The sequence below is a fragment of the Anopheles aquasalis genome, chromosome Y (genome assembly GCF_943734665.1).
Source record: "Anopheles aquasalis chromosome Y, idAnoAquaMG_Q_19, whole genome shotgun sequence".
NCBI classification, from domain to species: Eukaryota; Metazoa; Arthropoda; class Insecta; order Diptera; family Culicidae; genus Anopheles; species Anopheles aquasalis.
The window spans coordinates 5,174,225-5,196,325 of NC_064879.1; the positions used below are offsets into that span (position 1 = coordinate 5,174,225).

At 48.5% G+C, this 22,101-nt stretch overlaps 1 protein-coding gene across 1 annotated transcript in view; it reads right to left on the bottom strand.

The window, feature by feature from the left end:
• Positions 1-291: 291 nt before the first annotated feature.
• The window catches only part of LOC126579688 (lachesin), a 42,718-nt gene continuing 20,908 nt past the window's right edge, over positions 292-22,101 (bottom strand). The window contains exons 2-9 of the mRNA XM_050243228.1: positions 7,464-7,573; positions 5,933-6,118; positions 4,877-4,977; positions 3,238-3,329; positions 2,845-2,973; positions 1,615-1,734; positions 1,355-1,525; positions 292-1,259 (exon numbers count right to left, since the gene is read on the bottom strand). Coding sequence (XP_050099185.1) covers positions 637-1,259; positions 1,355-1,525; positions 1,615-1,734; positions 2,845-2,973; positions 3,238-3,329; positions 4,877-4,977; positions 5,933-6,118; positions 7,464-7,573 — 1,532 coding nt within the window. The 3' untranslated portion in view covers positions 292-636. The remainder of the gene's footprint in view (positions 1,260-1,354; positions 1,526-1,614; positions 1,735-2,844; positions 2,974-3,237; positions 3,330-4,876; positions 4,978-5,932; positions 6,119-7,463; positions 7,574-22,101) is intronic.

Here is a 22,101-nt window from a genome sequence, read left to right on the forward strand (position 1 = left end):
CTGCTCCCTCCTTTACCTCCATTTTACCTACAGTAACCCTTTTGTGCGCGATTAACAAAAGCAAAGTTGAACGATGATTCTGTGGTCTCCCGTGGAGCAGGCGGGAGTAGGAATAGCAATGGAATGTAACGGGTAACACCGCGAGACGGCGAAGGGCGCGGACATACGTGGCACATTACGTTTGTTGGTCTGGATTGCCTCAAATTGCTCAACGGAATTGGTCTATATGTATGTATGTATATATATATATATATATATGTATATAGTATGTATACATAATTGTGTGTGTGGTTGTGTATATATGTATATATCTATATATGTACTGTATAGAAGTATGAAGAAGCCCTTGTGATGCCAGCTTGTAATGCAAGTAACATCCTATAGTAACACGTTTGGCCCGTGCGCCGCCGTCGCCGCCACCGGTAATAAGATCGATCAGATTTGTACAACGGCGCAACCATTACTGGGTGATCTGGCAGGCCAGACAGACCGGCCAAGTACGTAGTACGCTCGCTCGCTGCGCTAACTGAGCTGGGCGTCCTGCTCGTGCGAGATCCGTGCTGGTAGATACACACAGTATATTCAAGTAACGTTTGTACAGGCCGTTTGATGACCGACGAGCGGCGGGGGGCGCTGCTAGTGGCATGGTAGCAACCATCGGTCGTTGCCTAGGAGCGGTAGCGGCAGCAGCAGCACCAGCAGCAGTAATAGCCGCAGTAAGCTCAGCTGGCCGTGGCCGATACCGATGGAGGCGGACGACGTACCGTACGATGGTCCGGTCCCATCGCCCGCACCGTCCTGCCCGTTGCGGATCGGTGGAATGGCGAACGGTTTCCGGGTGACGATGTCGATCGAGGAAAGGTGCTTCCCCCCGTTCTGGCCCATCCCACCACCACCACCACCACCCGGTCCCGCCAGCCCGTGCACAGCGTTCGGATGGTCGTAGGGATTGCGGGTCCCCGATCCGGACGTACCGGAGGTGGCCGATCCCGGTTTGTACGGTTGGCCCGCCCCGTTCACGTTCGGCGCGTAGTGGTGATGGCCGTGGTGGCCGTGGTGGTGGTTGTGCGTCGACTGTCCACCGACGGTGAGGTCAAGCGAATCGTCCGCATCCTCCGCCGAGCCGTACTGCAGCTCATCGTCGTCCAGTGGGAAGTTGACCTTCGGTTTCGTGTTGTGCTTGCCGGCCATCAGCTCCTTGCCCGTCTCGTTCAGGTGCAGCTTCGGGGAGTACACCTTCCGATTGGGTCCCGGTATTTCTACCGAGTACACAGCGCGCAGACAGCCGAGATAGGATTGTGTGACACTAGGGTACTAGGGTACTGAGGGGTTTTTCGCGCACGTCTACACTTACCGTACAGCCGGATGCTGCTGTCGACCTCGCCGAGCGAGTTCTTCGCAATGCACCGGTACGAACCGACGTCCTCCTTCTGGAACGAGCGCACCGTCATCGACATCTTCGTCTCGTACAGTGACTTGATGACGTCATGGACGTGGTACTTTGGCGACGATACAATCATTTCACCTTCGGCAGGCGCAGTTGCAGTGAGAAGGAAGGAACGAACAGTTAACGGAACGTAAATGGGTCCAGGGGGGTGGCGTCGTGCTGCTTACCTGTGTCTTTCACCCAGTAGTTGATCGACTTGGGCGATGCCTCCACCTGACACTCGATCGTCACGTCCGTCGCCAGCGGTGCACCGACGAGCTGGTTCGGAACCTGGATCACCGGATGAACTGGTTTGCGGATAATGAAACGGAAGCGGTACGGAGAACAAGCGGCGTTAGAACAAGCGGCCATACTGCGCAAAATGGTGAGATTTTGCTGCTGGATGGATGACCTTCCGAACAGTTCTGAAGTGGTTAATGAAGGACCAAGCGCCGTAAGGGGGGACTTCGGTATTTAATTTTTATTTGTGACACATATTTTTAACATTTTTCCCCGAAAGCTGACCCTTTCAAGAGTATTACGTAAAAGTTTTGGGTCAATCGAGGAAAAACTGACAAAGATACAGATTTTTGAAAATCCGCGTTTCATACAAGGCTCCATGCAGCTCGCTACTTTGAAGAACGTTTTCAAAGTCGGTGCCCATCGTACCGTAAAAACTACTGCGCCGATCGATTTGAAATTTTTTACACATAATCTGTACACTTTTTACCAAGTAATCCCGATGAGATATTATGAAAATTGTTGATACTTTTTTATTAACAATTATGTAAAGTTCGTTTTTTATGGCAGAATTGCATAAAAGTATCACTTTTCCAAATTCAAAAATCTGCCAAAAATCGAAAAATTGGAATATCAACAAAAACTTGACGGGAATACCTAGATAAACTTATAATCTTTCAGTCGAGTATCGATTTGTGTATTTCAGATGACCCGTCACGCAGCTACGGTGTGCACCAGAAAAAGTATCTTTTCGAGGACGCGACTGCCTAAATTTGTTGTCATGGATTAGTTTTTCAATGAATGTTGCTCAAAACAATACCAAATATTCTTCAAAAAATGTAGATTATTATGTCATTTACTTGAAAAAATACAGTTGAATGGTTACGTCACAAAAAATCGTTAAAAACGGGCCTTTTTTTTCTTCTCAAAACACCAAAAATGAGCCCTTTTAAACCAGAATCATCCTTAGCCCACCTTTAGAAACTGGCATTGATTAAATTATCTAATCATTGATGATATGGTAGAGCTCTACAGGAGATGTTGATCACGAATATTTGCTGGTACCACACTGCATGGAATCTGCTCCTAGGGGATGTCTGCTCCCCACTTTACCTTCAACGTACATCCCTTCGCCTCCTCTACTTCCACATCGCTCCGGTCCAGTTGGCTATACTTACAGTGTATGCTGAGTGATATCCTCTTGGAAACCGAGGGCGGAACACCGTTCGAGGCGATGCACAGATAGGAGCCCATCTCGCTGCGCGATATCTTCGTTAGCTTCAGCACCTCCCCCCGGTATGAGGTGACTTGAGGTTGAGATGCCGGAAAAAAGAGTAAGGCAATAAAGAACGAACGCATTACTGTCAGCTGGTGCAAGAGTGCTACATATTCAAAATAGCCCCCCACATTCAATGTCGAAAGAGGTGAAGCGATGGGAAATGGGTAAATAAGTCAAGTAGGTTAACTGCGTGACCCGTCTCTACTGCGGGGCCCCTGCGCCACTTCCGGACACAGCCCTTTCCACTCTGCTCCACTGAGAGGCCCGAACCGATGGGGCGAAGGATGCTTACCAAGCTGCTTGGCTCCTGTCGCATCTTTTAGCGCGATTTCGTTACCATCTTCACGCCGCCAGGTAACCACCGGTCCCGGGTATCCCTTCGCTCTGCAATGCCATGGAAGAGAGGGAAGTACACATAACCTCAATTAGTCGATCGATTAAAGTGGCAAACTGACAAGGTGATGATGACAGTTTGGGAGCAGCTGTAGCAGCAAGGAGGCACGTACGGGAATGGTTCCTTTTAGGTTTGGCCAACGAGAGCTGCCTACTTGAGCGGCAGCCAGATCTACGCGGATAGAGATAGTTAGTAGATAGCTATCAGCCAGTATCAGCTCATTTGCATTGCTGAAGCGTTAATGCCACTCGTGCGAGATGCGCCTGCGATCTATTCTTGAACTAGCGGAATGGGGCCCTACGAACATTCTGCAACTCTCTGTCTGTCTCTCTCCGGAGATAGAGGTCTCTTTCTCTATTCCCCTTTCCCTCGTTCGCTTCCCTGTCTATCTAACGCTATCTGATTGTGAATGACCGCTTCACATCACTTTTTTTTTTGCAACCCCTGTTTCGCTCGGGCAATTAAAAACATCCGCAGCGATGAGCAAACTCACTGGCCCATTTTGCGGGGGGGGGGGGGACTACTGGTGGCGACGGGCCGGCCCCGGCACTATACCAAGCGTACGGGAGCGCGGCAAATAGAAGATAAAATCACACACCCCGGCCTCGTGCTGCTGCACCGTTTGAAATCCCGGTCACGCAATCATTATTAGAATGAAGTAAAGCATGAAATTTGTGCGAAATCAAAATGGCCGTGAATGTGCTGGTCCGGGTCGTGGACTATGCACCATGCACTACGCGTTTGTTGTTTATTTTACTGTATAGTCCCCCGGCCTTCCGATCCCTGCCGAGTGTTTCCAGGAGATGTAGTGTAGCGAAGTGCCAGGGAAACAATCCCACCATTTCCTTTTGCGAAATCATTCCAATCACGTTTACCGTCCGTTTCAGCGGCACACAGGCACTGGTGTCCATCATCGAATTAGTATATTTTCAAACAGAAGCAATATTTGGGAGGCAGAACAGAGCCAGATGCACAAAAAATCCCTTGCCATTTTGTGGCCCGTTTGGTCGAGGGAAAGCTTTTTGGCTAGTTAGTTTTTGGGGTGTTTAGGATGCTCCTGGCGGCTGCTTTTTTTGTGTTGAGTGATGGAAGCAGGAATAGGATGAAATAGGAACAGTGCAATGAACACAACCATATTACTTATGGCTTTCTGCGACACATATTCACGGTAGCCCAAAACAGATGTCATCCATTTTTTTTTCAATATGCTTGTAGCATAAACAGAGTAATTTTAAAAGGGAAAAAATATGGTTATTAGTTTGTAGTACATGGAGCCTGACAGCTGCTATTGGTTTCTTTTTAGTCTCAGAGTGAAGTCTAGTCAGGATTTTTTTTTATAAATCGAACTGTTATGCTACAACCTATATTTTTATTGCACTATACAGCTGTGGGCGTCTTCTTTCTCCCATTGGGGAAAGTTACAGAAATCGAAGCCCAGCGAGATCAGTGTCCAGAGTGGTTCCAGCAACATGCTGCTCCTGGCTGGGCCGAAATCACCATCAATCAAATCTTAACAAGAATAACTGTCCTCACTTACCTGCATGTGAGCTTCACCGAGCTGCCTTCCGGTACGATTACATCCGATGAAGTGTCCTCCGCAATGAAGTCTGGCGGAATCACGACATCCAGGTATCCAATCTATGCTCACGCGTGGAAAAAGAGGAATGGAGATGGTGTTATGAGCCTTTGTGCTAGCAATTATTCGCTTCTGCAACTTCTATTTCATCTAAAATCATCTAAACTCCTGGTCTCGATCCTCGTATTTCTCTCCTCCTCTCTACTGGATCGCAATGTTCGACTGCTGCTGCTTACATTGTCAAAAGTCTTTATAGCATGCGTCATCGAATAAGGGCTTGCGAAAAATTGAGAGAAACAGAGAGAGAGAGATTGCAAGAGTTTTCTTTTGCTGAGCGGATGGCTGGACCTCTGGAGAGCTCGCCCGTAAGGACAGAACGAATGAAAGAAGGAAATAAAGAAAGAAAAGAATGAAAAGCGGAGGAACTGAAAACCAAACTTTTTCCCACCCACACCTGCCCGCCCGCCCGACTGCCCGTGGAACGTGATTTGCGACTCAGCGTCTCAGTCGGGAAAAGTAGGCAAACTTTCGTGTCTTACTGGAAGCGTCGTGGAGGAAGAGGATCTCCGGATTTTCTTGCATGTCTCTCTCGGACCTCGCCCCTCGTCCGCCCGTATGATATGGCGGATGACGGTTTGGTACCGTATGTTTCGGCCACCAAACCCCCCCCCCCCCCTCCCCCCGCCAGCCAGCCAGCAAACCAGTCACATTAAAAGTTATTCCAAAAAGATGTTGGCAAACTATGAATAATGTTGGAACGGAATTGTTGAGACACGAGGCACGGTGGAACAAGGGCGAACGAAATGAAAGAATGAAAACTTTCGTAACATTCACATTCGCGGGCACCGTGCTAGCTGGTTTGCATCATGCATCTGACGCTGCTGCTGCTGCTGCTGCTTCCCCTGTTTCCTACCATTTTCCCCGGTATTTTTTTGTTCTCTTCCCCCGAAAAATCCAAAGCAATCGCAGTGGAGGACAAGTTACAGAGAAGCACCACCTCCGGCGCCGCCCATTTACCTGGCTCTTCATCGGGTCCGTGTTGAGCTGGCACATGTAACCGCCCCGGTCTTCCTCCGTGACCGACTTGATGTGCAGGTTCCAGGTGTTCTGGTCGGCGTGCGACACCGTGACGCGCGGGTTGTGCGTGATGACGTGCTCGTGGATCGCCTGTATTGCCTTGGTGTCCGCCTTCAGCCAGCCGACCTGCCGAAAAGTGAACAGAAACACAGTGACAGGGAGAGAGCAGCTACATCAGGATCATGTTTAGGGGATGGCGATGCGCCCCACCAAGAGTGTCCTTGGTTAAAAGTCAGCTTGTGGCGTGAGAATTGGTTTTCTGATGTGGCTAGTTCACTTGAGCAGCTCTTGGAGCTCACAATCCTCCTCCACCGACGGATTTATTAATTTTACCCAAACCTTTTTTTTCTAACGTTTTAAAGCCTTTCTTTCATTCGAAGAAAATAGCTGCAATCGATAGTAATTCTTGGTTGTTGGTAAGCTGATGGTGCAAATGCTCTGGCACACAACACAAAAAGTAATACCTGGCTTCAAAAGGCAGGTAGCAGCGTAAATTTTGATGTAAAAGTCAAAAAGATCAACAAAACAAAATTGAAAAGATCAAGATTTGAAGGGCGTTGTGCACTGCGATCCTCTGCCAACTGGATAATTTATTTCTGAGCGAACGTTATCGACTGGTGGTTACGATGGGCATGCTCTCACTGAAACACAGTGCAAAGAGTGGTTTAATTTTTTTAAAACAAGTGATATTGATGTGTGAACCATCAAGCAGCGAAATTGTTAGAAGACGTCCAATTACAGGCCTTATTGGCCAAAACGGTTCGTTAATGATCGTTACAAGCAACAATTAATCCATTTTGACCGAGACTTGTGAAGAAAAATCAAGCAAAATATCAAAAACGACAAAATTGATCAGTTTTGCTTGATAAAAATGCTCCGCCACCGCGCGGAATATCGGCCAAGGACACGGCACAAAGCCACAATTGGTAACAGTTACCACTTGCGGCTAACCTCACCATGACTTGACACTATCCGATGAGCATTCATTTGCATCGTTGGTAATGGCTGAGCAGCGCTTCCTTTTCTTACGAAAATAAGGGAAAAAATGGATGGGTTTTGAAAAAAAAAAGGTTCAGATTGGCTAATTTTTTCACAAGGCATCCAAAACTTGGTTAAGATATGGTTCACATGTGTAACTATCGATTGCCATTACTTTAGAAAATAAATGATTCTCCATTTTCCAAGAATAAGCGTTTTTTTTTTCGCAAAACAATAAGGTCAATAAGGGTATCGTTTTTGTTGCGTGAAAAGAACAATGCGATAAAACACTAGCTCCAGCACTAGCCAAAACCGAGCCTGGTGTTCGTGTTGGTGGTTTGGTCGATCGTGACACCGGAACACTGGTCCCCGCACCAGTCAGCGAATGTACGTGCGAGCGAACACCGTGAAAAGCCGCACCACGTACACCGCCAAATCGGTGACAAGTAGTGACAGCCATAGCCAGCCCCGGGGGGTGATGGCAGATACTTACCCGGTAGCCGCCCAGGTGGCGCACGTGGCAAGTGAACGTCGCGTCCCGCCCGATGGCCACGGAAATGTTGACGATCGGCTCGGAGAAGTCCGGCTGGAACGTGAGCACGTCTGCAATTGCAAAAAGAAAAAAAAATTGTTTTTTTTTTCGGTGTGCTGAGAAGAGGCAGGGGCATTGTGGGGCGCGGTGAAGTAGGGAAATGTGTCAAATGTGTTTCCTCCACTGTGCCTGTGTCTGTGTGGAGCGTGTAAAAGTGCGTCGGGCGCGGTACTGACCACCGCCTAGCCATTGCACATTAAAGTGTGCTCCGTGCTCGGTTCGGGCCATGCAAGGCAGCACTCCCAGCTGCTCTCTGGTTGCCAGGCCAGCGTACCAGGTATTATGTGCGAAAATCCAAAACAACAACCCACTCTTGGATCGGAAAACTCTTCCCATCTCTCTCTCTCTCTGTCTGTAGCGCTGGAAAACTGCCACAAACTCTGTGTCGTGTGTCGACGGAGTGAGTGTAAAAATGGATCACACACGTGTGCACGAGAATGTACGCTGGATGCACAAGCGCACACGCCGCGATGTTATCCTCGGCCAGTGCAAATGACATTATGCTCACACAGATGGATACGGCTCATCATAAAGCCATCGTCGGCTGGGACGCTGCACTGTACCAGCTGAATCACCCCCCCCCCCCCCTCCCTTCCCTTCCTCCACCAACCTTCCCTCCATTATCGTTCGCGCGCACGAAGACCGATTGTTAGCGAGGTGCTAGCGTGTGACGTAATTGACCAAATTAGACATTTCGAAATACGCACAACCACCGCCAACCAACCGGTGCAGTAGATATGCCGTGAGACGTGAGTGTGAGAGACCCTCGGCCAGGCACGTTCGCCAGCGGTTGCAGTTTGCTGGAACTTGGACCATGTGGTAGAAGATAATCGGTTTTGTCCGGTCGGCCAGCCAGCCAGCCAGCCAGCCGCCTGTGACCGTATGCATTCGGGGTAGTGGTGGTGGTGGTGGAGGTGGGTGATGATGGGTTTTGGGGCCCGCGTCCTCTCTGCACTTGCTGGCGAATGGACAGGCGTGAATATGAATATCCATCCCGGGTGGATACGTGCACGCGCCAGTCTCCTCTGCGCTCTCTCTCTCTCTCTCCCTCTCTCTCACTCTATCGTTTGTTTAGTTTGTCGAGTGCATACCGCTAGACGACTCCCGGACTGGCATGCCCCGAATCTGTCGCCTGGCCAGCGGCCGGTTAGTGCGTTTGATGTCACCGTCACCTTTATGAATAATTCGATCCATCAATCGATACGCTACGGGTGCCGGGGCGTACACTCCAGTCGACGGCCGGCCTCTAACAGTGTCCCGGATGTCTCGGATCGGGAAACGAGCCTACCAGCATTCGAGTGGTTTTGGGCGCACAGATCTTCGGTAGGGCTTAGGGTTTTGCGTTTAGAAGCGCGAGAGGGTGGATCCCGCATTCATATGCGCACTGCACTCACGCTGTTACATTGATCCTTTAGTGATCTTGTTCACATGATTTCGTTATTTCAATAAATTCCAGTTGCACGAAACTATTTCGTGAATCCATGTTTTTTTTTGTAATTTAGAAGGGTACTGCAAACTTCTCGAACCACGTCATAAATCTTTGTAGTGTCGCGTTTTCATAAAGAATAAAATTGAATTTAGTTTATTCATCGGCTCTACTCTGCTGCTCTGTTACGGAAGCGCTTTAAGGGGGGCTTCGTTATTTAATTTTTTTTGACACATGTTTTAAACATTTTTCCCTGAAAGCTGATCCTTTCAAGAGCATTGTGCAAAAGTTTTGAATCAATTGAGCAAAAACTGACAAAGATACAGATTTTCCAAAATCCGCTACTTTGAAGAGCGTTTCCCAAAAGTCCAACGTTTTCAAAGTCGGTGCCCATCGTACCGTAAAAACTACTGAGCCGATCGACTCGTAATTTTTAATACATAATCTGTACACTTTGTGCTAGGTAGCCTCGTCGAGATTTTATGAAAATTGTTGATACTTTTTTTAAAACAAATCTGTAAAGTTCGTTTTTTTGGCAGAATCGCTAAAGCTTCACTTGTTCAACTTTAAAAATCTGCCAAAAATCGAAAAATAGGAATATCAACAAAAACTCTTCGGGGCTACCTAGATAAATTTATAATCTTTCAAACGAGTATCGGTTTGTGTATTTCAATTGACCCGTCATGTCGCTACAATGGGCACCGTAAAAAGTACCTATGCGACGACACGCCTAGCAACATTTGATGCCATGGATTAATTTGTCAATGAATGTTGCTCAAAACAACACTAAATATTCTTCAAATGTTGTCGATTAATATGCCATTCATTAGAAAAACTAAAGTTGAACGGTTAGGTTACAAAAAATCGCCAAAACAGGCCTTTTTTACACAAAATTCTTGAAAGGATCAGCATTCATAATAGAATGTAAAAAATAAATGTCTCGGGACCGTTTAACAACTCATCCACTGGTGTGATGATGGTTTGCACCTCACCACTTCCTTTGGCGTGCGCTAAACGCGTCAAGTAGAGTTGTAACGAACTATTGCTCTTGCACAACTGTGTTAACCGCTGATAACCTCTCTCTTAAAAATCAGCAAACAACATGCTCGTATCTCAATTTGCAGCTCATCTGTTGGCAGTGCGGAACAGAACGGAACGCCATTACCGGCACCTTTGCTTCCTCTGCTCTGCTCAATATGCTTTAAACCAGATCGTCCACCAGGGCCGTCTTGAAGGAGCGCACTGGATGAAAGATGCAGGACCGGCAAGAGCCGGTCCGTGACCGGAAAAGCCAGGAGGGGTGAATCCGGTGCAGCACTGCAGTCGGCCTGCCAGCATTATCCCCTTTAGTGCATTTCTCTCTTCTTTCCTTCGATGCTTTTTCTTTCGTCTTTTTCTTTTCATCTTCTTCTTTTGGCAAGGCCTACAGACTTGCTCTTCTCCTCCCCGTTTTTACCCATAGACTGGTGAGCTGGGCAGACAGCACCGAACATCCTACGGCCACTTGGCTGCCGGGAAGTTTGCAAACTTATGAGCGCCGCGGGCCCGGGCACCCCGTGTTACGGGGATGCTTCCGGTGTTTCCTAAAGGGGCGCTTTATCACTTCAACTTTTCAAGTGTGAAAGTCACTCGCCTCGGTGGTCACCTTGGCACCTTTGTGCACTAGGGCGCACCCGCATCGCTATCGCGTATTCTTTTGGCCATTTTTTTTTGTTGTTGCGCGTCTTCTTCTCTGGCGCAGTGAAGGTGACTTCGATCAAGCTCATGTTACGCGAGCTGTAATACTTTAGGCTCCTACCCCCCTTAAGGGGTGTGAGGGTGGTTATCCGAAATTCACCAGGGCGCCAGGGCGCCCGGGCCTATTCCAGGTATTCGGTAAATCTCCGCCTCGCACGACGTCAACGGAGTAACGGAGCGGCCAGCATGCCCTTCCGGCGTGTTACAACAGACGGACAGTATGGATGCACCTCCCCCCATTTTTTCATGTCGTCCAGAAAGTCGTCCATCAACCCCCCGGGAGAGATGTGGACTTCATTTCATTAGTGAAGCAAACGAAGCAGCACACCAGACACCAGACATCACACCGACGGTTGGTGGGTGGGTGGGACAGAAGGAAGATTGATCCAATTCCGTCCTACTGCTGGAATGCTGGACACTTGCCGGAAATTCCCTCTTTCCCTCTCGCAATGGGGGGGGGGGGGGGAGGGTGAGTTGTCGTTCATATAACCTATCCTACAAGACGATTACAGCACTAATACACCCTTGGCTGGGCCTGGATTGGGAACGATTGGTGAACCCCTTAACTCGGGACCAATTTTCACCAACTTCTTGTCGCACGCAACTGCTGCTGCTGCTGCTGCTGGTGCTGCTTGTGGGGGGGTTGAAAGTGATTTGTGTTCTGGTAGCAGCTTGGCAGCTTTGTCCCTCTAAGCATGTGAGCTTATCAGGATTTGCGCACAAAGTTGCCGCAAACCACCAGCACCCCTTTTTTGGGCCCTTTTGCTAAGACCTTCGAGTGCCGAGGCAACACGTCGTCGTCTGGCGACTGTCAGCACCCCTCGGTGCGATTGACGAGGGTTTGACCTGTAACAGGTTAACATCAAAGATCCACAGACACCGAGATCCGACGAGACACACGACCGAACGCTGAACGCTTACACAGTTGAGCTGTCACCAGCCACTAATACCCCTTCGGTCTACCTGAGGTTAGCGACTGGCATTCTGGAACCGGACCGGTGGGTTGGGAGGGTTCAGGAACTACAGCCAAAACCAATAAACCTGGCCCTGATGGTATGACGGAGGATCGAGCTTACTACATGAAGACTTGAGAGCCGACGATGCAGTTCTATCCCAGATTCACTCTTCTTTTTAGCTCACTGTTGAACGGCTTGCCTGGCGTGTAAATGCCCCAGTGCTCAGTAGTACACTGGCAGTACCAATATACTGTATTGCCAATCACAGTATTACCACCGGGCCAAGCCAGGCCAGACAAGGAGATGCCAGAAGTGGGACAAAAGAAATGTGTCTCCGGCACGGCAAGATTGAAGCATGCAACCGAGTCGGCTAGTGATGTTGTGTTGTGTGATTTGATGAGAAACGGGTTGGAGTTGGAGCGTACAGAGGGGTATTTGAGGCTAAAAGCTGGCCAAAACTCCCGGAGCATGATTTTGTTACTCGTGTTACGCGCAAATAATTTTAGAATATTCTATACATAACAGCACTATCGTAGAGAACTCATACAATGATTACGCATCCCTGCTACGCTAGCAATTTTAGCTGTGAAGTTTTTGGTATGCACGAGCATCTGCGAGGTTAGCAGAATATTTTGCAGTGCTCTTTATGGTTTGAAGTTTAAAAGTAATCACAGCTTTTTACCAAAATTGAACGGCTGTGTTGTTGCCCTACACGCACCACCAATGGAAATTTCCACATCGCAAGCATAATGTTTAGCGTGTGAAGAAACTCTCGTATGATATTTTTTTTTACCGTGGTTAAGGGGGGCTTCGGTATTTAATTTTGTTTTGTGACACATATTTTTAACATTTTCCAACGGATGCTGATCCTTTCAAGAACATTGTGTGAAAATTTTAGATCAATCGAAGCAAAACTAACAAAGTTATAGATTTTTGAAATTCCGCGCTTCACACGCGTTTCCCAAATCCAACGTTTTCAAAGTGGGTGCCCATCTTAGCGTAAAACTACTGGGCCGATCGATTAGCAACTTTTAACACATAATCTGTACACTCTTTGCCAGGTAGCCTCGTCGAGATTTTATGAAAATTGTTGATACATTTTTTAAAACAAATCTTTATTAAATCGTGTTTTTAGGCAAAATGAAAAAAAGCATCACTTTTTCAACTTTAAAAATCTGCCAAAAATCGAAAAATAGGACATTTAACAAAAACTCTCCTGGGCTACCTAGATAAACTTATAATCTATCAAAAGAATATCGATTTGTATTTTTCTGATGACCCATCACGCAGCTACGATGAGAAGTGTTTTTGGTTCGAATCGAAAGACTCGACCGTTTAAGCGACGAACCCGGTGTGATCACTGATCACTTTTTCAACTTCCAAATGCTGCCAAACATTTTAAAATTGAAACCAATCTTCGACGAAGCTAACTGAATAAACGTTTAATCTATCAAAAAAGTATTGATTTGCATTTTTCTGATTACCCACCACGCAGCTACGATGGGCACCGGCAAAAGTATCTTTTCGAAGACGTGACTGCTATTCATTTGAAAAAATAAAGTAGACTAGTTACGTCTCAAAAAATCGTCAAAAATGTTCCTTCTTTTGGCCCGGAGAAATTACCGGAGCCCCATGCTAGTACGTTCCTCATTTCCTAGTGAGGGTTGCACGTTACGCGTCACAATAATTGGGGACCGGAAACCGTCCGGTAGACTAACACGGCTGCACACCCGAATCGACGCAAGGCACATTAACAATTATTTATCACATATCTTGCCACGAGCAAAGGCTTGTTTGGCAGCCTTCTTCTTCTTCCTACCTTCAGCACCATTCCTCTAGCCACCCTCAGCCTTGCTCTCTATTATAAGAACCATCAATCTGGCACACTGCACTGCCTTACCGGCAGTCACCGGGAATTCTGGGGGCCAAAAGAACAAATGACATTGACTGCTGACGCTGAGCGCTACCCAGGGCGTATCGCGGCACAGCGTTCGGCTTCTCGCAACGCCCCGTCAAATCTCACCCAACCCCCTCCCCGCACTCGTTTTGGTACTCAGCATATTATGATGATGACGCTATGACACGCAGCACGAGCGCCAAAAGCGTTCAAACTAATAGCCGACCAACCGGGCGACCGACCGACCGACCGCAAAACCCGCTCTCGAACCGGCGACGACGACGATGCAGTCGGCGATATCATCATTCATGTTTTATTCACTCACTCCGCGCATCGCTGAGCTGATGAGGGCCATCTGTCATGGAATTGTGTTCACCCCCGCTCTCTCCCGCTTGCATTCCTTCTCCTCCGCTCGCCTGTGGTCTAACAAGATTTTCAACAATCTGCAATTTATTTCGCAAAACGATCACATCTTCTGCGTGCGGGCGACACACATACGAAGAGAAAGCGACCGACTGTCTATCTATCGGGTGCTGTGGCTGTGGAGGACAGGAAGGAAGCCATAAAGGGGGGTGGAGGGAGTGACATGACAGAAGGGGACGAGACGGTGCGCTTTCTTCTCTGTTCTCGTTCTCTGTCGCTCAGCGATTATCTTAAACCCGCCCGTGCGTTCTGACAGCTCAGCGCGGTGGCTGACTGTTGATTGTTGCCACCGAAAGCAGCCGGATCAGCAGCACTAGGACTAGCGCACCGATCTGCCACCATCCCCCCCCCCCCCCCCCCCCCCAAACAGGTTCTTGACGACTCCCTGACGAGCTGGGAACCGGGGGGGGGGGGGGGGGGGGGGTTATTGCAACAAAAAAGATGAAGAAACAAAAAATGCGCCACAAGACCCAGCCGAACCCGACCGAACAGACAAATCCAACCGATGACTCGGCTGACACATTCGGAGAGTTACTTTTTCGGTCGGCTCTTGGTGGCCCATTTCCTGTTTCCTCTGTCACAAACTCTTTCCACCCTTTTTTTCGTTTGGTGGGGTTTGACAGATCTCCGCGGTTCTTCTTTTTTGCTGCTCCTTGTTTTCGGTTTTGTTTTTGTAGTTTTGCCTTTCGTCGCAACACTTTAAATTGTTTTTTCGTTCCGTTCGCCTTTGCTGCTTGCTTCTTTGGCTGCTCTCTTGGTTGGGGGCGGGGGAAGTGAGTGGGACCAGTAAAGTAAGGTTATGAGGCTATTGATTTTTGCATCTTCCGAAGTCGGGAGATGTCGCTGCTGGTGGCTGTCGCTCGCCACCAGCATGTTTCGTCGTCAACGTCGTCGTTTTCGGCTTTTGTGATGCTGTTTCGCGGCTGGCCAGTTCATCGAGCTCCGCCCGCCCGCCCACCCGCCTGTCTGTCAGCAAATTCCGGGATTGTTATGAACCTGTCGGCTCTGAACGCAATGAGTGACATAATGTGATGCTCGGTGGAATCGGTGGCTTTGGTAGCAGGCTTGCTGCGGCAGCTGTCAGCAGCTGCATCTGCTTTCCGTCGCAGGATAATCCGGCGGCATCGTTGGCTTGGGTCGGGGGATTTTTCTCGGGAGTAACTCGGGGGGTACTGCCCGGGTTGACGCAATTGATGTAACGAGGCTGCTCCACGCAGACCCCCCCCCCCCTGTCCCCGAAGCAGCAGCACTTTGTGGAGGAAAAATAAAAACATCTCTACCAAATTTCCAATTGCATAATTTCAGGGATTGGTAGTTGAACTTTAGGTGGCTCAATAACTCATTAAATGTACCAGAAACTTTTTGGAAAAGATCTTCGAAGCGAAAGGAGTTTTTACCTACCAAAGACCTCTCCAAAATAGCCCCTAAAATTGTGCACTTTTCTTGAAGAGATCGTCGCTCCCCACTAACATCGACCTACTTAACTAGCTGCTGTAAATAAACGGGTGGACGGATCCCGCTCAAAATTTGCACAATAACTGGGGACAGTTGTATCAACCTTGGATAAAAAAATCAACTTGATCCGATTGCCCAGTCATATTTAAATTGACTATTCTCTGTAGTTTTTTTTGACAAAATGTATCAAGAGGTTTTTCATCCCAAATCCGTTCTCCCTCTCTCTCTCTCTCTCTCTCTCTCTCTCTCTCTCTCTCTCTCTCTCTCTGTACGGTGGTAGAAGCCATGATTTGCTGACTTCTCCTATTACCACAGCCTTTCCTCACATCCAGCACGCCTCCAGCACACTGAGGCACGCACCATCACTCGCTCACTGCAACTGCATCACAGCAAAGCCAACGCATGTGTCCTGCATCAGTGTGTACGCGTATCCCCCCTTTTTTAGGGTTACACAAGGGTGCCCTTGTTGGTGCTTGCGGCAAGCGTTGTTCCCCATTCCCAGCTCCCGGATGCCAATCCGGTGGAAAATCTGGCTCCGGCCCCGTTCGGCGGTTGGACGGTTGCTGAATCAGCAATCAGTAAGGTAGGTTTTGTGGATACCGGGTACCGAGAGTAACCCATATGTTGGTGCTGGTCGAATAGCGCTCGAAAGAGATGAGTCAGGTCGCCCCCCCGCACACATACAAGCACAACCATCCGTCGAGCCGTCGGGCAATAATTGCGATATCGATTCTCAATCGTGTGGAAGAAGCGGCCACTGGTTGTGGCTTGCCGCAGCACAACCTTTCAGCCAGCCAGCCAGCCAGCCAGCCAGCCAGCCAACCATTGCCAACCCTGCATTGTCCAGCAACGTGGCGATTGTGGTCGTTTGACCCGCACATTGCCGGCCGACGACCGCAAACCTCACACAGTCGGTTCACTCTTGTCTCTCGGTTGATTATTGTTTCTTCTTTGCCTTCACCACCGGCAGTCTAGCAGTCCCTTCTGCTGGCAGCCGTAGAGGTCTGGTGCCCTCGGTTGCACACACTGTTTACATTGTTGATCCGCCACCATCTCTTCACTCTCTCTCTCTCGCTCTCACTCACTCTGTGTATCTCATGTGTTCTGGGCTTTTAATTGCGAGCAACACATGCCGTGCGTTTGGTATCGTTTGACGGCCGGCAGGACCTTCGATGGGCCCGCATCCATTGAACGGATGCCAATGAATTGGTCCACCTAGTGGTCGGGAGTGAGTGTGTAGATCAACTAGACCCTGTCGCTGCCTCGCTCCCTTCCGCGGAAGGTCAACAAGGTGGCACGAATCCGAAGAATGGAATCCTGCTCGTCGACGCTGTGGCATCTGTCTGTGGGACGCTATGTTCGCAGTCGCATTCTGGACGACAAGGAGGAGCTGGAGGAAGAGGTCTAGTACTGCTAGTACAGCACGACCTTCTTCAGTTCGATCAAGCGCTCCAGTACAACATATAGTGGTAGTAATAAATATAGTGGTTTGGTCACTGTCGCTACACAGCACTCTAGGTGAGCGCACCAACTTGTTTTAAGGGAGCATAACTTAATACGCATTCATTACAAGCAGTATTACGTTACATGTTCTCTTTGGACAGACTAGAACCATGCGCCCAGATTATGGGCCCTATTCCCAGACTTCAACTGTCTGTCAAAAACGGCTGGTTTACAACAGTTGAAAAAACTCGGCATGAACTGAATGTACTATTAATGAAGCCAACTGCGACGAATATAAAAAAAAAACTAGGTACCATAAAACGGCTCAACTCAACTGGCGACTAGAGAGTGACTCTGGTCAAATTTATCCTTGTTTTTAATATGCAAATAAAGCGTAACTGTTGGATACCTCCTCCACCGGTAATAACAATTATCGGGGACACTCGTCAAGCAGGAGGAGGCTCGTATCTAGGCGGAGTGATCACTGGAAGGCGGGAAGGAAAGCAGTGAATTCCGCGAACAACCAAGCGGAGTTGAGTTGACAAACGCGCGACTCAGAAGTAGTTTTTCGTGCTTTTCCAATATTTTACATTTTTCTCCAATGATTTGTGCATTTTGAGCAATTTCCGACCGACGACTGCCGACACAAAATAAATCCAAAAACTGCAGAAAAACATAACTGTTTCTACACGATTGCTCACTAAGGTAAAGAAACCGTCTGCATTTGTTTGCTTAGTTGCGAAAATCGCTAACTAGCATCTCCAATTTCGGTCTCGTTTGACAGACTCACAGTGTGTACTACTCGGATAAGGGATACTCGGTAGAGTTTCTGTTGATTTTTCCCGTTTCGTTCAAGTCACCATTGATAGCTAACTACCAAGCTTCTTGTTTGTTTTTTATCGTGGTATTAGTAATTGTTGTGTAGTTGGACTGCAAAAAAAAATCCAATTCATTCCTAAATTCAAAACAAAACTGCTGCTTTTTTTCGCTTTTCAAGAGTTGTAAACCAGTCACTTGCTAACAGACAGACTCTGGGAATAGTGCCCTATGAGAATCTAGCGAAAAATGTATGTAATCCCACGAAAAGATTCTAGAAATTGAGCTGTTACTTTCATCGCGATTGGTAGGGCACTGTCCTGCCATGATCCAGCTCATAACCGGAGCGCTTTGGCCACAAAAGAGGGAACACTCCACCGAGGCAACTACTCAGCAGCAGCAGCAGTAGCAGTAGCAGAACGCTTGCTAAGCGTTGTCCTGTAGGCGCAAAACTGCTCTTGCGAAACGAAAGGTGATTAGTCATTCTCTGAACGCTGAAATGGAGAACTAAAAAAAAAAAAAACGAAGAAGAAGAAAGTTCTTAAAAGGAACTGGGCACCGAATTAATGCCACGAAACATTTACTAAACCGCACTGGCCCCGTTTTGTTGGAACTAGGCCACTAGCCACTAGTTACTGCTGCTGCTGCTGCTGCTGCTGCTGCTGCTGACGTTATCGCCGTTGGTTTGTTCGCGCCGTACAATTGATGAGCAAAATCAATGGTGTAGCCCGAGAGGCTGTTCCGCTTCCAGAGTTTCCAATTTTTAAGTCTTTCACTTCTTTCGCCCGGTGGTGATGCTCCAACAACGAGCCCCCCTGCCCATGCCACCATCGCCATCATTAAACCAACGCGAGCAGTGGCCACGGAAGTCGAGCCGGGCGGAACGGGTGAAGGGTTTGAATGAAAAATGAGTCATTTCCCCTTGGCGCAAGCCTTCCTACGGCGGGGCTGTCGATGGTTTTATCAGTCAGCACGGCTGTGCGCCGTGCGGTGCATTAGTCCGGGCTGGCGAGCCCGGAAATTTTTGCGAATTCGACGACGACGACGACGACGCTCGACTCGGCCATGATTTACGTACAATCGCGCGCACACACACATTCACTCGGGGCACACAGTGTGCACCAAGAGGGGGCATTCGTTGCATAAGGGGGCCGAGAGGAAACGTGCAGTAGTCGGTAAGGCACGGCAAGGCCAAGGATGGTTCCCGGACCGCGCACAAGCGCGGAGGTTCCATATTTTGAACGCCTGCCAAAAAAGTCCAAGTCCAAAACCGATCTGTCCCGGGCTGCCTGTCCCGGGGACCCGCCCGGTCGATGCATAGTCGACCGCATCCGACATACACACAGCGACAGAGAGACAGTCCCGGTGGGACCATCCTTCGGACGGTTTATTATCGACCAGCATCTTTTCGGTCGGCTTTTTGGCTGTCTGGCTAGCTGGCTGGCTGGCCGGCTGCGAAAGGTAACACCACTTGCCTCGCGCCACTCCGCGACACAAGACTTGACGCTCGGCGACATACACTAGGGCCGTCGCACATCGTCATCGAACCCGGCCCGGCCAGCGAATTGGGTCCAATAAGATAACGACCGTTAGGACCGACCGAGGACCATTTTGCAAACTCGCTCGCTCGCTCGCTCGCTCGCTGGCCTGATGATGTGACTCCCCGACCAGCCGGCTAGTCGTCGTAGCACCTAGCAGTGGCCCCATTCCTCTCCCACCTTCCCTACCACTTGCGTAGCTCTTCCTTTTACAATATATATATATTTATATATCAGGCAAATGGCAAATCAGTAATGAATCTACTACTACTTTCAACAAGACTATCCAATTGTGCGACTGTGTGTATGTGTGTGTGCGTTCGAGTGAACGGGTACCAGCTTTTTTTCCTTCTTTTTTTTTTATTTCACTCTCTGGTGTCTCTCTGTCACTTCTCTCTACGGTGTAGGAACGGAACAGGGTCTATATTTATCACGTCCTTCCTTCCCCATAGTCCTAGACCTAGTCACCGAACACACAATGGGGCGGAGTGAGGGGCGGGCGCACTATCTTTAATATTTCTTCGTTTGCGAATGACTGACTTTACTATCCGACCACCATTCGGCAGAACCGATTTCGGAACCGACTTGACGATGGCGGCGACGTCCACGACTACCACCCCTTGGGCAAAAAAGGGGTCGCTCGGTGGAAGCTCGGTGTGGAGTTGTGGCTGTCGTTAACAGATAAATTTCCGATACCCCCCCCGCCTCGTATGGAATGTATGCTACCACCAGAGTTAGCACCAGAGCGCCAGACGCTCGCGGTGCGACCGATTTCTGCTGCCACCTCGCAGCAAGGGGTTGTAAACGTAGCCCCGGGGAGGGTGTCACATACTAGGGCTGCTGGGTATCAACGATCAAACGAGTCGCTAATTGTGCCCGAAGGTCTGGACTATCTGGGACAGCTCGTCTCCGCTTGGTTTTCCGACATTTTTTTGTACCCTCCGCTACATGGGGGTGTGTAGCCACCCCTCAAACAAATCCACCTACCCCCCGGGGGAGGGTAACGAACGTACGAACACCGAATGTGGCACTTTTCCGCAAATTTTTACTCATCATCCCCTAAAGCGACGCAGTAGTGACGTAGTGTGAATGGTGTGAGTGCGATAAAGGGGTGAAGCGGTGACACAGAGTCAGAGCGACAGCCGTCCGTTCGGACGTAGTAAAGTTCAGGCGACCCGGCAGGACCCACCCCGGGAGTGCAGCGCCAGATACCCCCTCAAAAAAACGCCCCAGATCAGCCACTGTTTTGCTAGTAGTTTGCTCTTTATGGCACACTTTGTCATAAATATGCGCCATACTGGTGCGCCTCCTCGAAGAAGCTAATAAAGCTCCCGGGCACCACTCGGCTATGTTTGTGTGTTGTGGTTTACAGCGGCGATGATGGACCGAAGGTGTAAAATGCTGCGGTGGTGACTCTCTCCATCACGAAAAAAAAAAAATGGGACACCGCCATCTAGTGAGGCTACCACTGGGAAAGGTTTACCAGCGGAGCAGCTGTATCAATATCCCTTTTATTTATATGTATGTGCATCGAGTGCCCTACAGCAAGCTTGAACAACAGCGATAGTACGCTCCAAAAGGGAAACGTTACATCCGGGAGTCAAGGGAAACATTAACAGGTAGTGCCTGTGATTTTGTATGGCTTGCCGCCTTGATTTAGTGCCACCCGGCGCCTCCCCCCGCCCCGGGGTCCAGGATTGTTGCAAAGTCGCTGGATACGGAGTCGCCTGTCCGAAGAGCAAAAGAATTGACAAGAAAAGTGTCGACCCCCTGTGTGATCCCCCCGAGTTCTATTCTCTGAACCAGAAGTAATACTTTGGCGTGGATCCTTACACATCTGCCTCAATTCCGTCAGCCGCAAAATTGAGCTGGAGTGTCGGGAGGCCCCACAGTGGACTTTCTTCTTCACAGTGCAATGTCTGTGTGTCGGTTTGTTGGTCGGTGTGTTTGTTTTTTTTCTGTGTGCTGTAAAATATTAGGTTGGGTAATAAGTCTTTTCGTATTTTGGCAACAGATGTGTTTGGAGCCGTCTATCTCCAACGTTATAAATCACATTATGTCATATCATACCACGTTGTTTTAAGGGACATTTGATGTATCTTTTAATCAAAACAAAACAGAATTTGGAGCAGTGGGGAAAAAGTTATAGCTGTTCAAAGATGTGCGAAAATAGTGAAGAAATTCGCTATATTTTGAAAATGTGCTATAAAAAAGGGAAAAATGCCACGCAAGCCACCAATGAAATTTGTGAAGTTTACGGGGACGATGCTGAATCAGTTCATGTAGCATAACGATGGTTCGCTCGCTTCCGTTCGGAAAATTTTGATGTGAACCTATCGTTGCTAAAGTCGATGAAATTATTGAAGGGATAGACCAGGATCGTCAGATAAGCAGCCATTACATCGCTAAGGAACTAAACCTTCACTATAAAACGGTTTTGAGCCATTTAAAAAAGGGTGGGTTCAAAATAAGCTCGATTTTTGGATACCGCATGAATTGTCAGCGAAAAATTTATTGAACCGAATTAACATCTGCGATTCTTTGCTGAAACGGAATGAAATCGAACCGTTTCTGAAGCGAATGGTTACAGGACATGAAAAGTGGATCAAATACGACAATAACGTGCGAAAACGATCATGGTGCAAGAATGCAGAAGCTACACAAACAGTCCCACAGCCAGGGTTGACGCCGCGGAACGTTATGCTGTCTGTTTGGTGGGATTGGAGAGGAATCATTCATTATGAGCTACTCCAGAATGGTCAAACTATTAATTCTAGACTTTACTGTGACCAATTGATGAGATTGAAGCAAGCAATCGAGAAAAACAGGCCAGAATTGGTCAACAGAA